General features: G+C 41.0%; 1 protein-coding gene across 1 annotated transcript; it reads left to right on the plus strand.

Moving 5' to 3' along the window:
* The first annotated feature begins 1,962 nt into the window (after positions 1-1,962).
* Positions 1,963-4,334, plus strand: LOC136950394 (zinc finger protein 503-like). Its single transcript, XM_067244717.1, has 2 exons — positions 1,963-2,429; positions 2,762-4,334. Exons 1-2 carry the CDS (start codon positions 2,178-2,180, stop codon positions 4,172-4,174), a joined length of 1,665 nt encoding a protein of 554 aa, XP_067100818.1. The 5' UTR covers positions 1,963-2,177; the 3' UTR covers positions 4,175-4,334.
* The last annotated feature ends 15,503 nt before the right edge of the window (positions 4,335-19,837 follow it).

Below are 19,837 nucleotides of genomic sequence, written 5' to 3' on the forward strand. Positions count from 1 at the left end.
CAAAATAAGAAAGTTACCCAACAATAAAATATATTTAATATAAGGCCTAGTAACGTGTATGCATACTGTGTATGACTGCAGAGAGCAGAGGGACTTGCCAACCACAGAGCATATCAAGTATTAGACTTTTATTTTTACATTCAACTTGCACTTCATGTCTGGGTCATATACAACACATGACTACAGTCATAATAATAGCACCTGTCAAAGGGGATTTACATATCTACTTACCTACATTGTTAATCATTGTTAGAATGAAAGAAAAGGTAATTTGCCTACATTGATTAAGTAACAAAGAAGGCCATGTGTTTACCTCCCTTAATTATATATATATATGCGTCCAGCAGAAAATCGAGAAATAATTGTGGCTCGAAATGTTCACTCAACTATGTAGTTATATTAACAGTTCATTTCAGAATAATTAGCAAACACGCACAAATGGAAAATAAAAGGTGCTCATTAACTGTGGCTACGTTTGATCAATGATTTCCAAGTGATACGTTTTATACAATCATGTTTACAATTATTTGACAGAATATGCAACGCTCTAGTCTTCCAGGCATTCACAAAGTTCCTCTTGCAGCTTTTAGCAACTGGTGAAAGTTATCCGATACTGAGTCTGCGCTGTAAATAAACATATTTGCATGCAGAGAGTGATTCATTAACACGTCACCTTGAAATATGGAAGGGATTTCAAACTTTCTATTTAAATGTCTTGAATTATGGCAACGAAAAAATGTGTTCCCATTTAAGGATAATGCCGAGTATTTGGTGTCTGGTGCAATGGGCCATCCATCACGTGGACAATAAAAGGAGTTTTTTCCTGACGTTAGAAATTTATGGTCGCCCTTCTATGCCCTAATAACTCAAGCTCCTTGTCATTGCCTGACAGCCGTTGCTGAAAACAGCACCTCTGTTATCAATCACAAAATATCTCTTGCACATGTTAACTTTTCTCTGATCAGCAAGATACTTAAATACGTTTTGTCTATGATGTAGATTTTTTTGTTTTGATTTAAGAATATAGGTCGAACTGACATTTACGATTCTGTGGGGCTGGTGGGATATAATGACAAGAGTAGCCCTATAACATATACGAGGATTGACTGCGAAATTAATTATGAATATATATTCAAACAAGTTTAACTCATTCCCCTTGTACCGAAGGTCAGTAAGATAATAATTTCTCAGTTAGAGCTTTCTTCCGTTTTGTTAAACACTTACCAAAAAAGGTTGATATAAAATAGAATTATGTGAGTGACCACGCAAAAATAAACGGAGTCCGACTTCAACCAACTCTGAAATAAACCGACTCTTAGGCTATATGGACTTAAACATTGTATGGCCCGGCACGTCCTTCCCCTTTCTAACTGCAGCGACTGCAGAAGAACTGAGTCCATTAGGTACAAATGACACATGTTAAGAGTATGATTGAGAGGGGAATAAATTGAATCCACTATTGTGCAGTAGAAGAGCTGATGTCTACACGTGTTTAAAAGGAAATTAAAAACTACAAGATATTTTATGTTAGCTAATGCTTATTTTGTGTTTGACGTTATATTTGACATGTAGCCTAAGTAAAGACTACAGTAAGCTATACTTCATGTTTATCTTAGAGGACTTTTGACTAAATCGATATTAAATTCATGCCGATATTCCGTAAGTGAAACATCGATGTATTTATCCTCCTAAAAAACCTTCCGTCTTTCCAAACACATGTTAAGACATTATTGTGTCTGAAAAAAAAACTCTAATAATGTATCCTTATGCGAATGTTCATATAAAACACAGAAAATAAAATGCACGCCTGTCTAAGGAACAACGTCACGTTCCCTTGACCCTCCAATCACCTCAAGGTCTCATTTGATTGGAAGGCGGCAAAGGCTCTAATCTCAGGACTAATTCAGCTGCTGCTAAGGGGAGTGTGTTTTTGTACTACACCCGACGTGGAGAGCGAGCGCAGGGAAATACAGCCACTCTCTCAACAGCACCACGAGGATGAAGCCGTGCAGTCTCAACTCCGATATGTGCGGATATTGCTCAACCCTTCACCACCTCTGTTAAGGATTTAACTAACATTATTTATTATTCGCGTTTATAAGAGCGGTGCTATCAAGATATACTTCGACTCCTTATCTACAAATGTATTTTTCTTCTATTTCGATGAGAATTGGGTCATGATCACATCGCCCACGGTCTCTGTCCTGAGAAATAGCACCAATCCTGTGTGGGAGAGCACCTCGTCGGGAGAGAAGGGCGCAGCTAAAATCAACAAGCCGTTTCACCACCCAGTGTCTCCTGCAGACCCGTTACGGCAAGCTAATCGTCTTCCCATAAAGATTTTGAAAATGCTCACCACACGGGGAGGACACATTTTGCATCCGGAATATCTTCAACCTTTGTCATCAACCCCTATCAGTCCCATCGAGGTAAGAACCAGGCGCAGAAAGGAAGACGGGGGATTTTCAAGAATTATTGTTTGTTTGTTAAATAATATATGCGTAGTAAGATTACTTTCTCTATATGGGTTGTTTCTGTTATCACTTCGGATATGATCTGTAATTTTTACTTGAGATATGCAGGTTTTAAGATGGGCTAGGCGCAGTGCGTAAAGCGCGATGCGTATTTTGGCCAAGCACAGAGCTTTTAGCTAAATGCCTTTACATAAAGTTATAAATGCAACATGCCTTCATAAAAAAATACTACATATCTAACAAATGTTAAGTATCCAATAATAATTTAGATTTGTCTTGTTTTACAGCTGGATGCGAAGAAAAGTCCGTTGGCTCTTTTGGCACAAACGTGTTCTCAAATTGGTAAACCTGATCCTCCGTCTTCCTCCAAATTATCATCAGTAACCTCTGGATCTAACGACAAGGAGACAAAGTCAGGACCACTGAAAATGAGTGACATCGGAGTTGAAGACAAATCTAGCTTCAAACCCTACTCTAAATCATCCGAGAAGAAAGACTCGTCCAGCAGCGGAGATAAATCTAGTTTCCGAGTGCCTAGCGCCACCTGCCAGCCATTCACCCCAAGGACAGGCAGCCCGAGTTCCATTACCTCCGTATCTCCTTTGCCGTCAGAGGGCAAATCGGGAGACAAGGAGGAAAAGAAGGAGTCTGAGAATGGTAATAAAAGCAGTACAACGGAGAGCAACAGTCACAGTAGGATTAACGTCGACGTTAACCAACACCAGGACGCCACATCTGGATCAAAGGCTATCACGTCAGACTCAACATCTGTAACCTCGGCATCCTCCGTGCTCGGGTCAGGGCTGGTCGCCCCCGTTTCACCCTACAAACCCGGTCACACCGTTTTCCCGCTTCCCCCCGCTGGTATGTCATACCCTGGAAGTTTAGCAGGTGCATACGGAGGCTACCCTCAGCCCTTTCTCCCTCATGGAATGACTTTAGATCCGACGAAATCTAGCAGTCAGTTATTAAGTGCACAATTTGCTGCTGCTAGTTCACTTGGATGCAGTAAGGCTGGAACAAGCCCCCTGGCCGGTGCATCACCGCCGTCTTTAATGTCTGCTAGTCTTTGCCGAGACCCATATTGCCTAAGTTACCACTGCGCAAGCCATTTATCCGGTGCACCCAGTGCCAATTGTTCGCATGACTCTGCGGCTGCCGCTGCAGCCGCCTCGGCTCTGAAGTCTGGATACCAACTCATGTACCCTACGCACCATTTGCACGGCGTGCACTCTCCGCCATCTTTTACCGGACACCCGTTGTACCCGTATGGTTTTATGATCCCAAACGACCCTATGCCACATGTCTGTAACTGGGTTTCAGCCAATGGACCTTGTGACAAGCGTTTTTCTTCTTCTGAAGAACTTCTCAATCACTTGCGGACTCACACTGCTTTTGCGGGGACGGAGAAGTTGATATCAGGATACCCGGGTTCATCATCTCTGGCCAATGCAGCTGCGGCAGCCATGGCTTGTCATATGCACATGCCCCCCAATGGGGGTCCTGGTAGCCCCGGAACGCTGACACTCAGAAGCCCGCACCACCCACTAGGACTGAGCTCTCGCTATCACCCATACTCAAAGAGCCCCTTGCCCACTGGCGCACCCGTGCCGGTCCCCGCAGCCACAGGTCCATATTATTCTCCATATGCTTTGTATGGGCAGAGACTCACCACGGCAGCCGCGTTAGGATATCAGTAGATGAGAAATTATACGTGCATTTATAAAGAAGATTTTAAGCCTAATGAGTTTTATAATGGTTGTAATTCATGCAGGACGGGATCCATGTGGGCTCAATGTATTTATTTGCGATAGCTCCAAGCGTGATAAAAATAAAATAATTATAATATAATTTGCAAAAGGCTCAAAGTGCATTATTTCACAATTTAGGTCTAAATGTATCAACAATGCTGTTAATGCATGAATGTATCTTCTTTGCTGACTATAAACTCTAGGTTTCCAGTTATATTTTTGTATATATTTGGCTTCTGTTTTATTTGAGAGTGGTCTTAATATTTTGAAAATACAAATCTTTCCATATGCTCTTGCCCATGGAACTGTAGTAACATTTTAGTTCAACTGAGTAATTTTGCAAGGGAAATTAACTTCCTTATGAGAAGAGTCCAAAACGTAACGCAGCTGATTAACTTTACATTTCAGACAAATGTTTGATTAATTTGTCACAAGTCTCTATTGTTTAGGGGGTCATTTAACCGCATTCCTAATATGATGTCTGCAAAATATTTTGTGCTATATACAGCATTTCACAAGTAATACTTTCCTTTATGCAGAAACCAGCTTTTCGTGTTCTCTTTTCAGAACACCGGACACTGTTGTTTTTGTATAGCCTACATATTTCCCAATTTCTACTATAGAAAGTAGGGTAGGCTACTGATTATCTCTGAAATGCAGTTGCTACCAGTTCGACAAGGTTCAATCGAGACAGTCTAGTGCATGCTGATGTTACTTGCTCTCAGTCTCAGTGTAAAAATATTGACCAACGCGGCAAGTTACTTTACGGCTTCTATTTTGGATCAGTTTGATTAGCCATGGCCTAGGACGTATATGCGCAGACCTAAACGGCCAGGCCACTGTGAAAACCAGTGGAAAAACTTTTAAAAATTACATTATGTATCTGCAGGCATGTTTGTATTTTTGCCATAGTCCATACATATACGAAATCAGTCAAAATAAGGTTTGGAGGGTTGAATATTTTCCCAACATGAATGGTGCTATTGCCTTACAGTTCCCAATGGCCGGAAATTATAAAGCTGTTCTGGATGGATTGTTAACGCTTCAAAAAATCCGGTATGGAACAAGTTTGGAAAACGACCATCTCACTGGATTTTAGGAGTAACTTCTGAAACTAATGTTTAAATCCTAATAGGCTGAAGTCGTGTGTTCCTGTGTGTTCGCTTATCTGTCTAAAATGTTTATACCGGGCTACTGATCCAATTTTGGTACTTCCAGGATTTTTACGGAGAAATATTTAATTTCGTCCACTTATGAGGTCATGGATTACACTCAGTAAAAATGGAGGAACATACAACTGGTATAAACCGCAGCTAAACAATGATTTATGATGACACATTTCCACAGCTTTTGTGATTGCAGTAATGAAGCCGTGGACCAAGTGGCGTGAAATGAAGCAATGCCTAATAATTTTAATCAGCCCTTTTAACAGAGCTCCGGCATCAAACAAACAATGTCATTATCCATCCATAGTAAATCATTCTATTCTCTAGAGATAAGATCTACATCATTAACGGTCATATGTCATATTCATCAAATCGACCTCCACTCTCACAGATGAATCCTTACCATAGTCTACATGATGTATGGTAACGATGCTTGTAGCCGATAATTTACAACAACTAGGCCGCTGTAAAGGGTCTTTTTGAGTGTGATGACTCTATCACATTGCCCATCAGTCTGAAATAGTAAAAAGAAAAATATTACAGGCGCTCTGAATTTAATTAGCCTCTTTATTACTGGATTTGACAGTCAGAGCAGTTCACCAAAATAACATTGCATCTAACACACAGGAAGCCCATTGTAGTTTCTTCTAACCTTCTAAAGTATGTTATACAACAAAAAATAGTTGTCTAAGAAGTACAAAATTAAAATAAAAATTGTAAAAAAAAAAAATAGAACAAGTAAAGGTGTATTTCCCCATGTGGGCCACCCCTGTACTCATCCAGACAGTGTTCCTCTGTGTCCTCCTTGACCTCTCAACCACCCCCCACACAGGACAGGTTATAGCCTCTCAATCACATCGCAATGACAGAGTCTGTTGTACCACATGCTCCAACCTCAAATATTGTCAGGACATGAGAGGGTGGCTGGGTAAGTGACTCCTCACTGAATCATTGTAACTGCCACCTGTTTTGCTTTGAACGTTGGCACAGGGAAGATTTCTGGCCCTTTGTCATAGACAAATGTTGACCGTAAGAATGGTGTACTCCACATACAGTACATACATTATGGAATGCCCGTCGCTTTGTGGACAACTGCATGCCATGTGTCGCAGTGTCCAGAAGTTGTTATTGTTAAAGGAATTGTCATCATCAACACCAAACATTGAGGTCACTGAACACACGTTAGTGTGCGTGTGTGTGTTGTGGGAGGGGCAAGGGGGTAGGTATATTCACTGAGTTTACGGGTCTGAAGAATATTAAAGGTATGCTAAATGAATACAGTACACACTGTAGTCCCTCCAAATACATGAGACACTCCAGCTCCCTTCACTGTATATTAATGATCCAATCAAGAGATTCCCTGTTGCTAAATAAACCTCAGTGGTTTGAATAAACCTTCCACAGTGGTTATGTACTCTGGAAAGGGATTTGGATCGCTGTTTACAAAAGCTTAAGAAAAATAGATGACCTTTGCCATATTGAATCCACGGAAGAAGTGTGTCCTTAATCATCCAGAGAAACTCTGGTTTGTTTTTTCTGGTGGATGACTTCACTTCTCCAAACAGGCTCCATATGTATTATTGCTCCATCACTTCCTCCTTCTGACAAGTAATGTAAATCTCAAATAGGTGTTAGTTAAATCTGTGTTTTACAACAATAACATTAATATGGACCACCGGCCTTTCGACTATGAGGTGAAGTTCACTGACAGCATCTAAGACCTTGAAAAAATAAGAAATCATACATTTTGGACTTTATTATAATACGCTACAGTACATCAATTGTGTCAACATTAATGCATCAAGGAGTCTTTATCTGTGTGCGGTCTAGATACACACGTGTGTCTATTCAAGAGTGTGCAGTCGCAGGGAAATAAGTTTGGGAATTTTCCCTTTAAGAAAGTCTGTCAACGCAGAAACCCTAGGAAACAGCAACAGAGAACTGAACAGTGAGCCCTTGTCTGTCAGCACTCAACATGCCCTGTAATTTACACACTACTGGCAGCAACCATTTTGAAGTCGGTCTTAGAGAGCAAACTTTTTGTCTCCAAACGTCTTGCTCTCAGCGAGCTGACTGCTGCTACGGCCGGTGATTAATGACTTATGGCCTTATTGTATGGAGGCAGCTAATTAACTGCAGACTGACTGAAGACATGCTATGAAAACCTCCACTGATAACCTGAACTCTTTCCTCCCCGTACAATCTTGGCATGTGGACGCTCTTACTGACAAATTTGCAAGAAGCAGACCAGTTGAGTAAGATGAATGGTCTCCCAGAACAGTAAACAGCCTCTAATTTAACAGTACTTAAAAGTATGACATACTGGCTTTGTGCTCCTGCTCTGTTCGTGCTCTCGGTTTGGAACCACGGCCAAAGTCCCCCTGCTGCTGGTTTAAAATTAGGCTTGGCATATTCATGTAGGGTGATTCTGAATACTGAGCTAGCGGGCATGTGTTCTTTACCTTTTGAAGAGTTGGCAAAACTCAGTAATATATCTGGGACAGTGCATTAGGTTTTATAACGTTTATTTTGTTTTTAGAACAGACAATTGTTTTTAATTCACATGCATTTAGTAAATCATGAGATATTGAGAGGCCAGAACGTGCAAAAATGCAACACTACTAACAATATTAACTAGGGAAGTGGGCGATCCTTCAAGGTAACACTCAAAGTTTCTACCAGCCAACACATACCTAGCCAGATATGTAGCTAACCCTAACCCTTTTTCATCACCCATACTATAATTAGGTTTGTTAACATACTGCCCTGTTTGCAGTTGTGTTGACGGTAACTTGATACAGTTGCCTTCAAACTTGTGTGCTCTGCCCAAGAAGACTGTTAAAGTGCCAAAATGATGGACTTTTAGGGGTAGAGTTAGCTGAGGACAAAACAGTCGCTTTATCTTCCAGACTAGAATGATCTATTTTCATGTAATGACACTGATGGCAAATGGTAGTGAACACAACTGTTCTCAAATTACTTGGTATAAGGAACATTTTGCTTTTACCAAGAGTGGTACAGCATGCATTATGCTAGTTGGCAGATCATTACAGCTGATGGACATTTCACTTACCCAAGTCAAATATAACAGACTGGTATTCAATAATATACAGGAAGAGTTGCAGAATCAAGCCTACCATCTGGTTAAATGGACAGAATAATCTACCGCTCGTGATTAGGTCTAAAGAGGAGAGTTTCTCTTTAATCTCCTTCAGCTTTCAGAAATTTCCATCTGCGCCGTACAGAACATCATTTTTCTTCAAGATGAATTGACTATTTTCTCATGCTCCAAAATTAGATCAGCAGAATACAATCAATCTTGTCAAGGCCTGGGAAAAGAATCTAGATTCAGATTTCATTTATTTCCTCCTTGTTTTAGTGTCAACTCAGCCCTCTCTCTCTCTCTCTCTCTCTCTCTCTCTCTCTCTCTCTTGCTCTCTCTCTCTCTCTCTCTCTCATTCTAGTGCGCCTACAGTACAGTAGCATTGTGGCCATCAGCATCTTTTCCTGTTCCGTGTCTTAGTGTCATTGCATAGATGGCACACTCTTGCTCTGTTGATGAATACGGCAGGAACATGTGCCTTAGCATGGTGATCTTTCTTCAGTTCTGTTCCCCATGGCGCTCTACAAACAGATGGTGACCTGTATGTGTCTGTGACACCATAACCAACATCTACACAGAGGAGAAAATAAAAATAACTCCAGATATCCAGTCTGCAAATTAGCAAGACAACACAACTGTCAGGTGCCAGCCTACAGTGACAGTTGTCGCCCATTTTGGGAGCAGTGATGTTTTCACTGCACGACAAAAGGGAAATGGGTCCGTTTTTTTTATAGGAGACCTGTCTGTCAGTTGGCTCTCAAGTCATAACAAATCACCAGCACTCAGCTAAGGCTGAACATTCAGGGCGTCAGGAGGAAGATGGATGACCTGCAGGCCTTTGAAGTGCTTTGGCAGTTCAGATGGGTCCGCAACGCTGACAGAGAAATATACACAACAGAGCAACCAATAATGAGAACATTAAACATTCCAGCCACCTGACAGGCTGACAAAAACACCCTGGTCTTACATCAATCATCCGTGGAGACGTAACCTTGACAATTAGTCCCTTCTGATACTGCCAGTAACCCCTGGGCTTGCAGTGCACTGTGGCTCCACCTCACAACTGAAGGAACACTAATTGATGTTATTTAATTTGTTACTTGGATCGTAAGAAATACCAGGCCCAGAGCAGGGGAATGTTTGTTAAAGATCTGATCCACACGCCAGTTTGATATGCCTTAGAAATGGCAGTGGTGCTTTGTATCTTAAGTGAAAATGTATCTAGCATATGTTTATGATAAAGCCTGCACAAACATTTGCAATAATGATGATTCCCTGGCATCTGGACGCATCAAAGTCATACAACTTGAATTTCCAGTGGAGCCAAAACTTGTTATGGCACTACTAGGTCTGAGAAAACAATGTTCAACACATAACATGGTATGGCCTTCATTATCTTTTTATTAGGTTATATGAAGAGGCACACACGTGAACTTACTGTCAAAACCATAAACACTACCATCACTAGTGTTATTTTTTCCAGTATGACAAATACATCATGTTACATTACATTTCCTTTTACTTTAACACTTGCAAAAAGGTTGACGAAGTGACAAAGGGACAGGTGGCAGACTCCCAGTAAAGCACTGTATCTTCCACTTACTGTTGAAACTAAATAAGCCAGCCAGCCACTGACTATTTACACACCTACCTGAAAGTGAGATGCATAATTGTAGTGCCTGAGGATGATAAATGACTTCATGAGCCTTGGGGACTGTAGACTAAATGAGGACAGAGCTAATTGCCGTGCGAAATACTTTGGCATGGCCGTAAAAAAAAAAAAAACCCCGGTAAGTTTTGCGGCCAAAAAAAGGACCCAGTTGTCGTTGTGAACTCTTGCTTGGCTTTTTTGGCCTCCAAGAGTTCACTTGGCGACCATATATCATTGGCTGCTTACAGCTGAAACTGCTCTGAGTCATCAACATGCAATAGTCTGAGTGACATATTCCATCCTGACTACATTAGCCCCCAGTTCAAACGAGGCTCCTTTTTTAACTCTTCCTCCATCTTGTACTTTACAGGAAATGAAAACCAGATGGCTTCTGAGACAGATTGCTGTGTATAACAAAGTTGGGCTCACACGGGTGTGTATGAGACACGAGAAAGGTTAAGACTACAGGGTTGAAGGGTGTGGCAGATAGGGGTCAATGAGGGTTAGGCTACCCTCTGAGTTTTTACTTAAATAATATAGGATCGAATCTGTGGTTACAGTGTAGGCGGTTTTAAAGAGCACGTGAATGAACTGATAGACAAGGTTCTGCACCAAGGAGTTGGGGAATTTTCTCTGTTGTTAACTGCACGTTTATGAGCTGTGTATGGAACTCACCATTGGCGTTGAAGACGGTGTTTAGAGGTCAACAAAGGGACAGTCAACTTGTTCTCGACGAATGACAGGAATAACGGTGTAACCACCACCGATGGATTAAGCTGCCGTTGCTTTTGTAATCAACTATGTTGCTGTTGTTTTTGTAGTTTACATTTAGTCATTTAGCAGACGCTCTTATCCAGAGCGACTTAGTCTTCGGAGAAGAATTAACACAATGATTTCTTATAATTGCAAATGAAGCCAACTTAACAAACGTGACTAGTTGCTCAGTCAACCTGATATCCTACAGTCAACCCGTGAATAAAATGAGCATTTTCACAGTTGATTCAGGCGGCGGTAAACTAGCCTAGCCTACTATTACGTAGATGCACAGACGTGATACTTAGGGGGTAACATTTATGGGAAAATTGTAAGGTGTGCTTACTCTTTACAATATACCCTCCAAACATATTGTTTGAACTAATATCAAACATCTAAAAATTTGGACGAATAATTATTTTTCGTGGGTGGTACAGTATACTACATTGAGGGGGAAGGCTACGGGACGGGATGAGATATTTTCACCTTCCCTTAAAGTGACGATTACTTTATTTTACAGTCAAAGGGTGGTGCCTCATCATTTTAGTTCACCGCATGAATTGAGCCTTTAAAGAACAATCTGCTTTTGATGTTTCTGCTCCAGCTGGAAACACCTGCCCTGCTCAAAGCTAATATATTAACTTCCCTAGCAGATGTTTATAGCATAGTCCCAAGGCCTGTGGACATGGCCCGCTTGTTGTAGAGAACTCAGTATTTGCCAAGATGAGTGGCCAATTAGGCTACGTGATTTGTCTATCTGCTCACTAAATCTTGTGTTAGTAAAGCTAACTTGGGAGCAAGTTTTCACCACAAACATTCTCTGAATATGTAGGCTTTAATGAACTGAGAAACCAAACTCTAGGAGAGCTTTTGTCTAAGCTTTCATTTAAAAAGTTTCACACAAAACTTTTTGACACAATTACATACTTGGTCTCTAATGAAACAAGGAAGACAAGAATTAACATTTTGGGACAGGTGAAGTTCAGTTTGGGACGGTTGATTTTGCACCTCGGGACAGTACTGGGACAGTGAGGAAAAAAAGTTAGTTGCGAGCCCTGAATGAAACAATGCTTTTTAAATGTTATGTTTTGCTTTATGTGGACAGGTTAGTTAGAAAGTCATACACATTTGACTTTTGAACTGTGATCAAGAAACAAAAGGCTCACCATGACATACATATCCACTACCTTTTGAAATTCCATCTGCTGAAATGGAAAATCTTCTGGATCATCTGGAAAATTATCATGTTTTCCATTAGATTAGCAAAGTCTTATCAATTGGAAAAACACTGGAACAATCCCTCTGTGTTTGCTTAGCTATCACTCAGTGTGATCAAAGCTAGAATTTAAGAGCCTTGATGTCAGTTGGGACATCTACAACATCTTCTATTCAGTTTTTTTTTTTTTCCTCCTTCTCCATCTCACTTGCACTCAAGTCATCACACACCACAACAAAAAGAGATGCCCCAAGTTATCATCCATCAAACCCAGCCTTTTATTCCCCATCAAAAGACAATGAACTGTCACAGACAAAGTGCTCGTAGCATGATAGGACAGCAAATACTCCAGACAAAGATTAAACAGTCTCTGAAATGAAAGGGAGACATGGCGTTTAGATCATTAAGAAAACAGTACATATTATCTCATTAATCTTGACATGGTTTGAGGGTCAGAGGCATATAAACAAATATTATTATCATCTCTTGAGCTTTCCTTTCAGAGTAGGCATACAGATTAGCACAGCTATGATCAGAGTCCTCTTCAGTGGTATCCTTGGTGTCAGATACAACCGTGTCCTTCATCGACTCAGATCCGAGGCATGGAAAGAGATTAAACAGGAATTCCAGAAAGCGTCTTGAAATTCAATCGTACCATACTTCAACAGAAGATTGTAGGCAGAGGCAGTAAGAGTCCCTGGCACAGAGAGAATACTGATGGTTTTGTACAAACAAGCAACGAGTCTTGACTCACATCGCTTTCTCCTCTCAAGTCAACCATCAAGCACTATGGCTACTGTGATGCAGGTACAGTTGCAGGGCTGCACATACAGGCTTGGTGGGTTGCACAACAATTTTGTAGACAGGGTGAAACAGAATCCCTCCGTGATCACACTGTATTCGGTCACTGATTTAGTGTGACAGCACAAATTCCCTCCAGAAGCATTGGGGTCAGGTGCCAAGGCTCGCGCTGAGCATGTTGAGCAAAACAGATCACAGTGGAGAACACGAGAGACCTCCATCTAGATCTGTGTAGATGGAAGCAGGCCATTTTGTACAAATATGTATAAATATAAACAGCTATAAATGTATGTGAAATGACTGGGAGCTTGCTAGCTAGCTTTATGGGGTGTATTGTATGGATCAAAGAAGCTTATCACATCCTCTTCTCTAAGCAGAGCTCTGGAGACACTAGCATATAGTGCGGTGTCAAACAGGGATATTTTCGCTCATGTGTGTTTTGGCAATGCCCCAAGTCCACATCAACGACCTATCGCAAAATGAATCAGTGAACTCAGCTCTTAGTGTCAACATCATTTGTCATCAGTGATCCACAGCAGTCACTCTTACGTCAGGTGCAAGGATGCTGCTGACAGAACTTCTGTAAAAATCTGCCAGAACTTTTTTCCCCCCCATAAACGAATGCATTTTGACACTCGTATCCAGGGCTGGCGCAAGCACCTTCGCCACCCTAGGCAAGATGTTTAAACCCCCCCCCCCCCCCCGGAGCGCAAATCGGAGAGACGCCCCCCCACCCAGCCTCGGCGCCCTCTGCTGGTGGTGCGGGACGGTTAATTAATGGCCGCACTTCGGAATTTGCCGCCCCTCTCTTCATGGTGCCCTAGGCGGCTGCCTAGTTCGCCTATAACAAACGCCGGCCCTGCTCGTATCAGTGGCGCGGTTGCCTCTTCACAGCAGACAGCGGAAGCTAATCCTCGGCCCTGGCATTCCTGTTGGCTTCTCAGGACTCTTGTCAGTGCCCAGAGGTGCCGATGCCTGGCTGTCAAAGGCACCTCAGGAGGCTGGATGAAAGGCTGTGTCTCAACAACCTCCGCATGTGATCCTGTGCTGTGTAGTACAATGGAAAAGCTTAATCACCTCTTATCGGACTGTGTCGCACATCACAGTGCATGACGTTATGCTCCAACACAATGTGCTCTTTCAGAGACTCGTATGACTGTTTGGTACGTGTAAAGGTTGTTGTTTAATTAATTACAAGCTCCTTTTAATGAAGTTTTTATGGAAATAGAACTTTATTATGATGACTCATGCCAGTTATACTGGAATCGTATTTAGAGCTTTCCTACAGGAACAAGTAAGGAACATTTTAGGGGACAAAAGAGCTTGATAAGGGAAAGAAGGATGAGCAGCTGGTATGTTGCAAAAGGAGACTCTTTAACCCTCGTGCTGCCTTCGGGTCACATGACCCAAAGGTTCATAACGAACCATCGTTGTGTTTACCCAATTTTACCAAATACAAAAACAAATAAAAATAATTTTCTTTTAACCTTTGCAATGTGGGGGGTCTGAGACAGCCCAACGGTTAAAAGAAAATGCTTCACTTTGTTTTTGTATGCGGTAAAGTTGTCGCAATACGACGGTGGGTCACAATGACTGATGAGCCAGAATGACCCGAAGATAACACAAGGGTTAAAGTGACAGCCCAGTTTAAGTTTATGGACGTCTGTTTTTGAGCTCAGCACTTTGAAAACAAAGGGAGACATTATTCAGAATAAATGCATTATTAAGGAGTAGACATAAATGACTAAATAAAACTGTTAAGAGAGCAACCAATGGTAGCCAGCAAGATTAATAGCAGGGAGCCTAGCTTCAAGATTGGATTTATTTTCTCTTTTATTTTTTCCTTTAATGACTAGCTGTGAACACCACTGTTAATATATCGCCCATGGCTCCAGATTGCCAGTGGCTAATAAGGATTCAAAATGGCCGTTATCTACATTAATGTCTTTTCATTTGAAAAGTCAATACTGCCTGAGAGACATAGTCTAGTAAGGGTAACCTTGGGTAAAGTAATATGTTTTCAACTATTCAATTACAACTGGGTTTTTTAAGTGCCCCTGTCAAACATTAAGGTATTCTTGCCTCAATGGAAAAACACAGTAAAGCCAGCCATAGCATTTGTATTAATGGATTTCCACCACTGCTCATGTTACTCTTTCAGATAAGTACATGGTTTTCTAATTTCATTTGTCACCTATGCCCACTTAACTTTCATCAGTGTATTTATTATCGCACAAACCACATCTAAATTATTAAAAGCTTAACGATGTAGACTCTGGGAATATGTCGTCCTCTATTTTCTCAGCCCAGAATCAATGTTCTACATTAGTGGGATAAATTAAGTAATACTTTACCCGAGCATGTTGCTGCCTGCAGTGTGTTTTCTATGTTGGATGTATATTCTTGGAGCAGGGCTTCCAAAAGGCCTAGCTTAGGAATAAGACGATATAGATCATTTTAATGAAAGAGTCCAGCTTAGTAATGACCCCAGTGGTTCATGTATTAGTAAAGGAAATCAATTTCATAAGCTAAGAGGAGAGGCAGGGAGTATTGGAGCGTAAGATACACTGTACTGTGTATTACATGATGATTATGCCATTTGTCACACATGTACAAAACAAGACAGATTGAGTCTATTCTTGAAGCGAAACAGCTATACTCAGATTCAGATAAAGCATTACTAACAATAACTGGTACACAGAGAGCGTTTGCCTTAAGGCGCTGCTTTGACATCGCACTGTACTTAGACTCAGCTATTGTTCTTGCCATCTGTGATTTAACACTGGGAAACCTGACAAGACAGCGCCCATGAGAGGACTTGCTTTTTACGTTTCATCATCTTTTCTACTGTACCTGTGCAGGATGATGATTAATATACTCAAAATCCTCCCAGAATTGTTATTAAAGAAATGGTTTATCCACCCGTCTAAACTGCGTAGTATGCTAACGTGTTCTAAATGATTGAAAAGGAACTTATCCTAAGTTGATCATTTACCTAGAGCATTGGTATGGTAATTATTCTGTACAGCACAATCTGAAGTGCTATCTTTAACTGGATGGGTGACTCCTCTGTTGGAATACAAGATGGTTCTTCCGAAGGGTTAGATACACTTCTGAAAGGTCATCACCATCGATACAGCAGAATGACTCACAGCAAAATAAAAAACTAAACAAATATAACAAGTACACGACCAGTCAACCTTCAGCGTTCATTTTGTTAAAGATTTCATTAATGGGTTTAAGTGACAGTCCGCTAGATATACATTGTACATAAACTGTACAGCTCTGGGAAAAAATGAGAGGGCACTGCAACTTTTCTTTCATTTTTTAAAAGGACAATTTTGAGTGAGGAACAGAAGGGTAAAATTTAAGAGGTCACTGCAAATGTTACCCTTCTGTACCTCAGTCAAAATGATCTTTCTCAACTTTTTTTTAAATGAGAGAAAAAGGTGCGGTGGCCTAAATTCTTTCCAGAGCTTACATAAAACCTGACAGACTGTATGTGCCTGTTGCTGTGCGTGCTTTTCAAATCGGACATTTCACAGGTCATATCCTTAAGTGAAGGATGGAGTCGTACTGTCATACCTTTTAACGCCTTACCACCTGCTTGACCTTCTTTATGGGAGGTGCAATATGACATGTCTGACATTCTTGGGTCACTGTCTACAAGACGAATGCCCCCCAAAATAAACTTCAACTTAGTTATACTTAGAGGAGGAAGTGCTTCTCTGCCTCTTCCTGTGATTGATGTGTTGCTGCTGTATGACAGACGGGACACTAGTTAAGCCTTTGAAGATATTGAAAAAATCGTATTCAACCCTAGGCCACCAGCCAGCTCTCATAAACTCTTTTTGGAGATTTGATGTTCTGCCAACTACCAAAGAAAAGTACAGAAAACCATGTTTATACATGAATATGTTTTGTCACATAACTTGTGATTGAAAGGTTTTACCCGACACAATGGTTGACTTTATTCAATATCAGCCCCAAACCATGTTTGATGTATGCATAGCTTTGTACATTCTCATTTATTCACAACACCTTTTCATCCATACTGTGTGTCACAAAGCAGGCTCCGGATTCTGCGGCTTTTGACATAAGTTATGGATGGATATTTTTGAACAGTGTATCATATTCACAGGCACTGTCGTCACATCAATCCACAGCTACGCTCCATCAAACAACAAGTATTTTCTTCTCAAAGGACCAAATTAACATCTTTCATCAATATTTCAAGAAATGTAAATGATGTGATTTCTCAAATTAGTTTAGTTCCATCTTTGATGTCATTATGAATTATCGCACACTACACTATAACACACTGAGAGCTCTGGAAGCCCAATTGTATAACAGGTCTTGATGCAATAGATTTAGTAGGTTTTTGGTGATGCCCGACTAGAGTATTAGATATAACCAAACAAAATTAATATTCAAAGACTTTTTATTCAGAGGGAACCAGAAACCCCCCTCATCAAGGAGGAACACACTGTTCAGCACGCTGTGAAGCACAGTCTGCAGCCTGGGCAGTGACTTGGAACTGAAACTGACATTGGTTCCCCGGGGCGAAACAAACAAGAAGCAGATCTCAACAAATCTACATCCTTTACCAGAAAAATACAATGTAGCATATGGAATCGGATTACAGGGTCTTATGCTTTGTCAGTCAATAAGAAGACGATTGGTTGACGTTGGTGTGTCTTGTTAACTGGACATCCTCTTGGTTGACATTTAGCATTGCTCCAGGGTCAACATCTTTAAGGCAAACGTCACTAAGTCATTAAATGTGAAGGGTTTTGGCTTTTTCTTGGAGGCATCATCACACATGTTTTCACGCTAAAGTAACTAGCCTCTGCTATACCAAACACGTCTTTTTTTTAACTAGGACATGCCGCACAAAGAAAAGGGAACAATATTCTTGCGGGTAGGCAAAACAATGAGTCTGTTAACAAGACCATTTTTTCTACATTTCATATAAATACAACTGACAATTCCAAGAGACGCTTTTATAAAAGAGATTTGTTCCGTTTGTTTTCTCCTGAGAGATGTGATTCCTATTCTGACTGAACTATCCCTGTGCGTCTATTTCAAGGAGACTGAAAGAGCTCTGACACCTGCTCTTAGGATTACCATTTAACATTTATACATCACCCACAAGATTTGCTGTCTTCTAATTGCAGATTGTCTGCAGGCAAAATATTGACCCTTGATTTACGACAATATTGAATAACAGAGTCTGAAAATAACTTGAAACTGGAGTCAGTTTGCAGATAAAGGAATTGGGTATTTGTGAAGCCAACCCCCTTGTGGCTGAACCAAGAGCAGACCCCTTTTACTCTGTAGACTGGAGGCAAATAGGGTGCTCAATAAAAACACTGCACCAGCCTGCTCTGTTAAAAAATCAATAGCAAGAGGACAAAGAACCTATAGTCATCACTTAATTCTCTTATCACTGTGATTTAAGGGACAAGGAGGATGTTAAATAACTGTAAATCCTTATCTTTGACTTTGTGGGTGGTTTATGGCAGTCTCAACAGCAGTTCACAGACAGAATGTCTATACCTTCTGCAGATAGACGATTTATAGCTTTATTACTCTTTGTCTAAAAGAGCAGAGAAACATATAATTGAAAGGAAGAGATAGCGGCCAGGGGCCTAGGGAGTCAGGGGAGGTAGCAGAATCGAGTATCATCATTGCTAGAGACATTTCATGGTGACAGCTTTACGACTGAGGAGATAGCCCTCTATTTTTGGGCTCCTCTTTATGAAATGAGCAAGATCCAATTTTCTGATTCATCTGCAAACTGTTCTGGCTGGAGTTTTAGCATCCCTGTGTCTGCCACCGCCCACACAAGCCTGCAGAGGTCACTGGGAGGACTGGGTATGGGAGGAATCATGGGCCCGCTCTCGCACTGTCACAGGCCTCCTCATATTATTGGTCCTGCTGACAACTGGATTACTGTTCTCCCTGATAAGGCCACAATGCACACACAGTAATGGGAATTAGGAGATGTGTAAGTCACTGAGAAATTGGGTGACAGCAGATCAATAGATAGCAGCAGATTTCTTGCGGACCCTGAGGGGGCATTAGTGAAGAGCACCCTTTGTTTGTCTAATGGCAAAAGCTTGGTGGCAGTGAAGGTAAGTAGGTATTCTAGGTGGAATTAATGAGCTTTGTAAACCAGATATACCATGGTCGTTGAAGACCAAAGACAAACCAAGGTAACGGAAAACTGAAATTGAACTGAACTGACGCCCCCGGGCAGTAGACTGGAAAACATGTTGTTCCTTATAAACCAACATGGAGAACATCACTTACTGTGTGGTATTGTTTAAAATAAAGCCATCTTTAAAACGATCGTGTATTGAGTCCTGATGTTACCAGAATGTTCCTGGATCGTGTGCTGTGAGAAACAAAAGAACAGACCCTCGTAGCAGAGGCACCCGCAGCCAAGCTACGCTGCTGCACAATGGAAATGCATTAGCCCGGAGAGTGTTCAGAATGATTACCCAGACCATGTGACAACTCCAATAAAAGAGATTCCCCCATTAAGTTCTTAAGGCAAACGCATATTGTGGCCATCACTGCAAGACTCTGCCTCTTAAACACACAGCTGATTGTTGTTGCATTGCATTACTCCTGCTCTGTAAGTAGACACAGCAGCTAACTACAGCTGAGCGAGCAATGTGCCACAGAAAACACAAGATATTAATTAGTATATTATGATGGCGGCACATGCATTTTCACAATTAATAAATTCCACCCCATCAAACTGTGATTTAATTATAAATTATGTAAATGGATGCCATGAATCATTTATGCATTTTATTAGCTAAATGGGGGAAGAGAATGTAGCATATCAAAATGATTAGAATTAACACTTTCCAAATGTAGACAGCAGAAGAGAATATTTAGTGACTGATCA

Source organism: Osmerus mordax, chromosome 10 (genome assembly GCF_038355195.1).
Source record: "Osmerus mordax isolate fOsmMor3 chromosome 10, fOsmMor3.pri, whole genome shotgun sequence".
NCBI lineage: Eukaryota > Metazoa > Chordata > Actinopteri > Osmeriformes > Osmeridae > Osmerus > Osmerus mordax.

Coding starts and splice junctions, on each gene's coding strand:
- LOC136950394 (XM_067244717.1), top strand. CDS start 2,178: ATGATCACATCGCCCACGGTCTCTGTCCTGAGAAATAGCACCAATCCT. Junction 2,430..2,761: donor CCCCTATCAGTCCCATCGAG/GTAAGAACCAGG, acceptor CTTGTTTTACAG/CTGGATGCGAAGAAAAGTCC.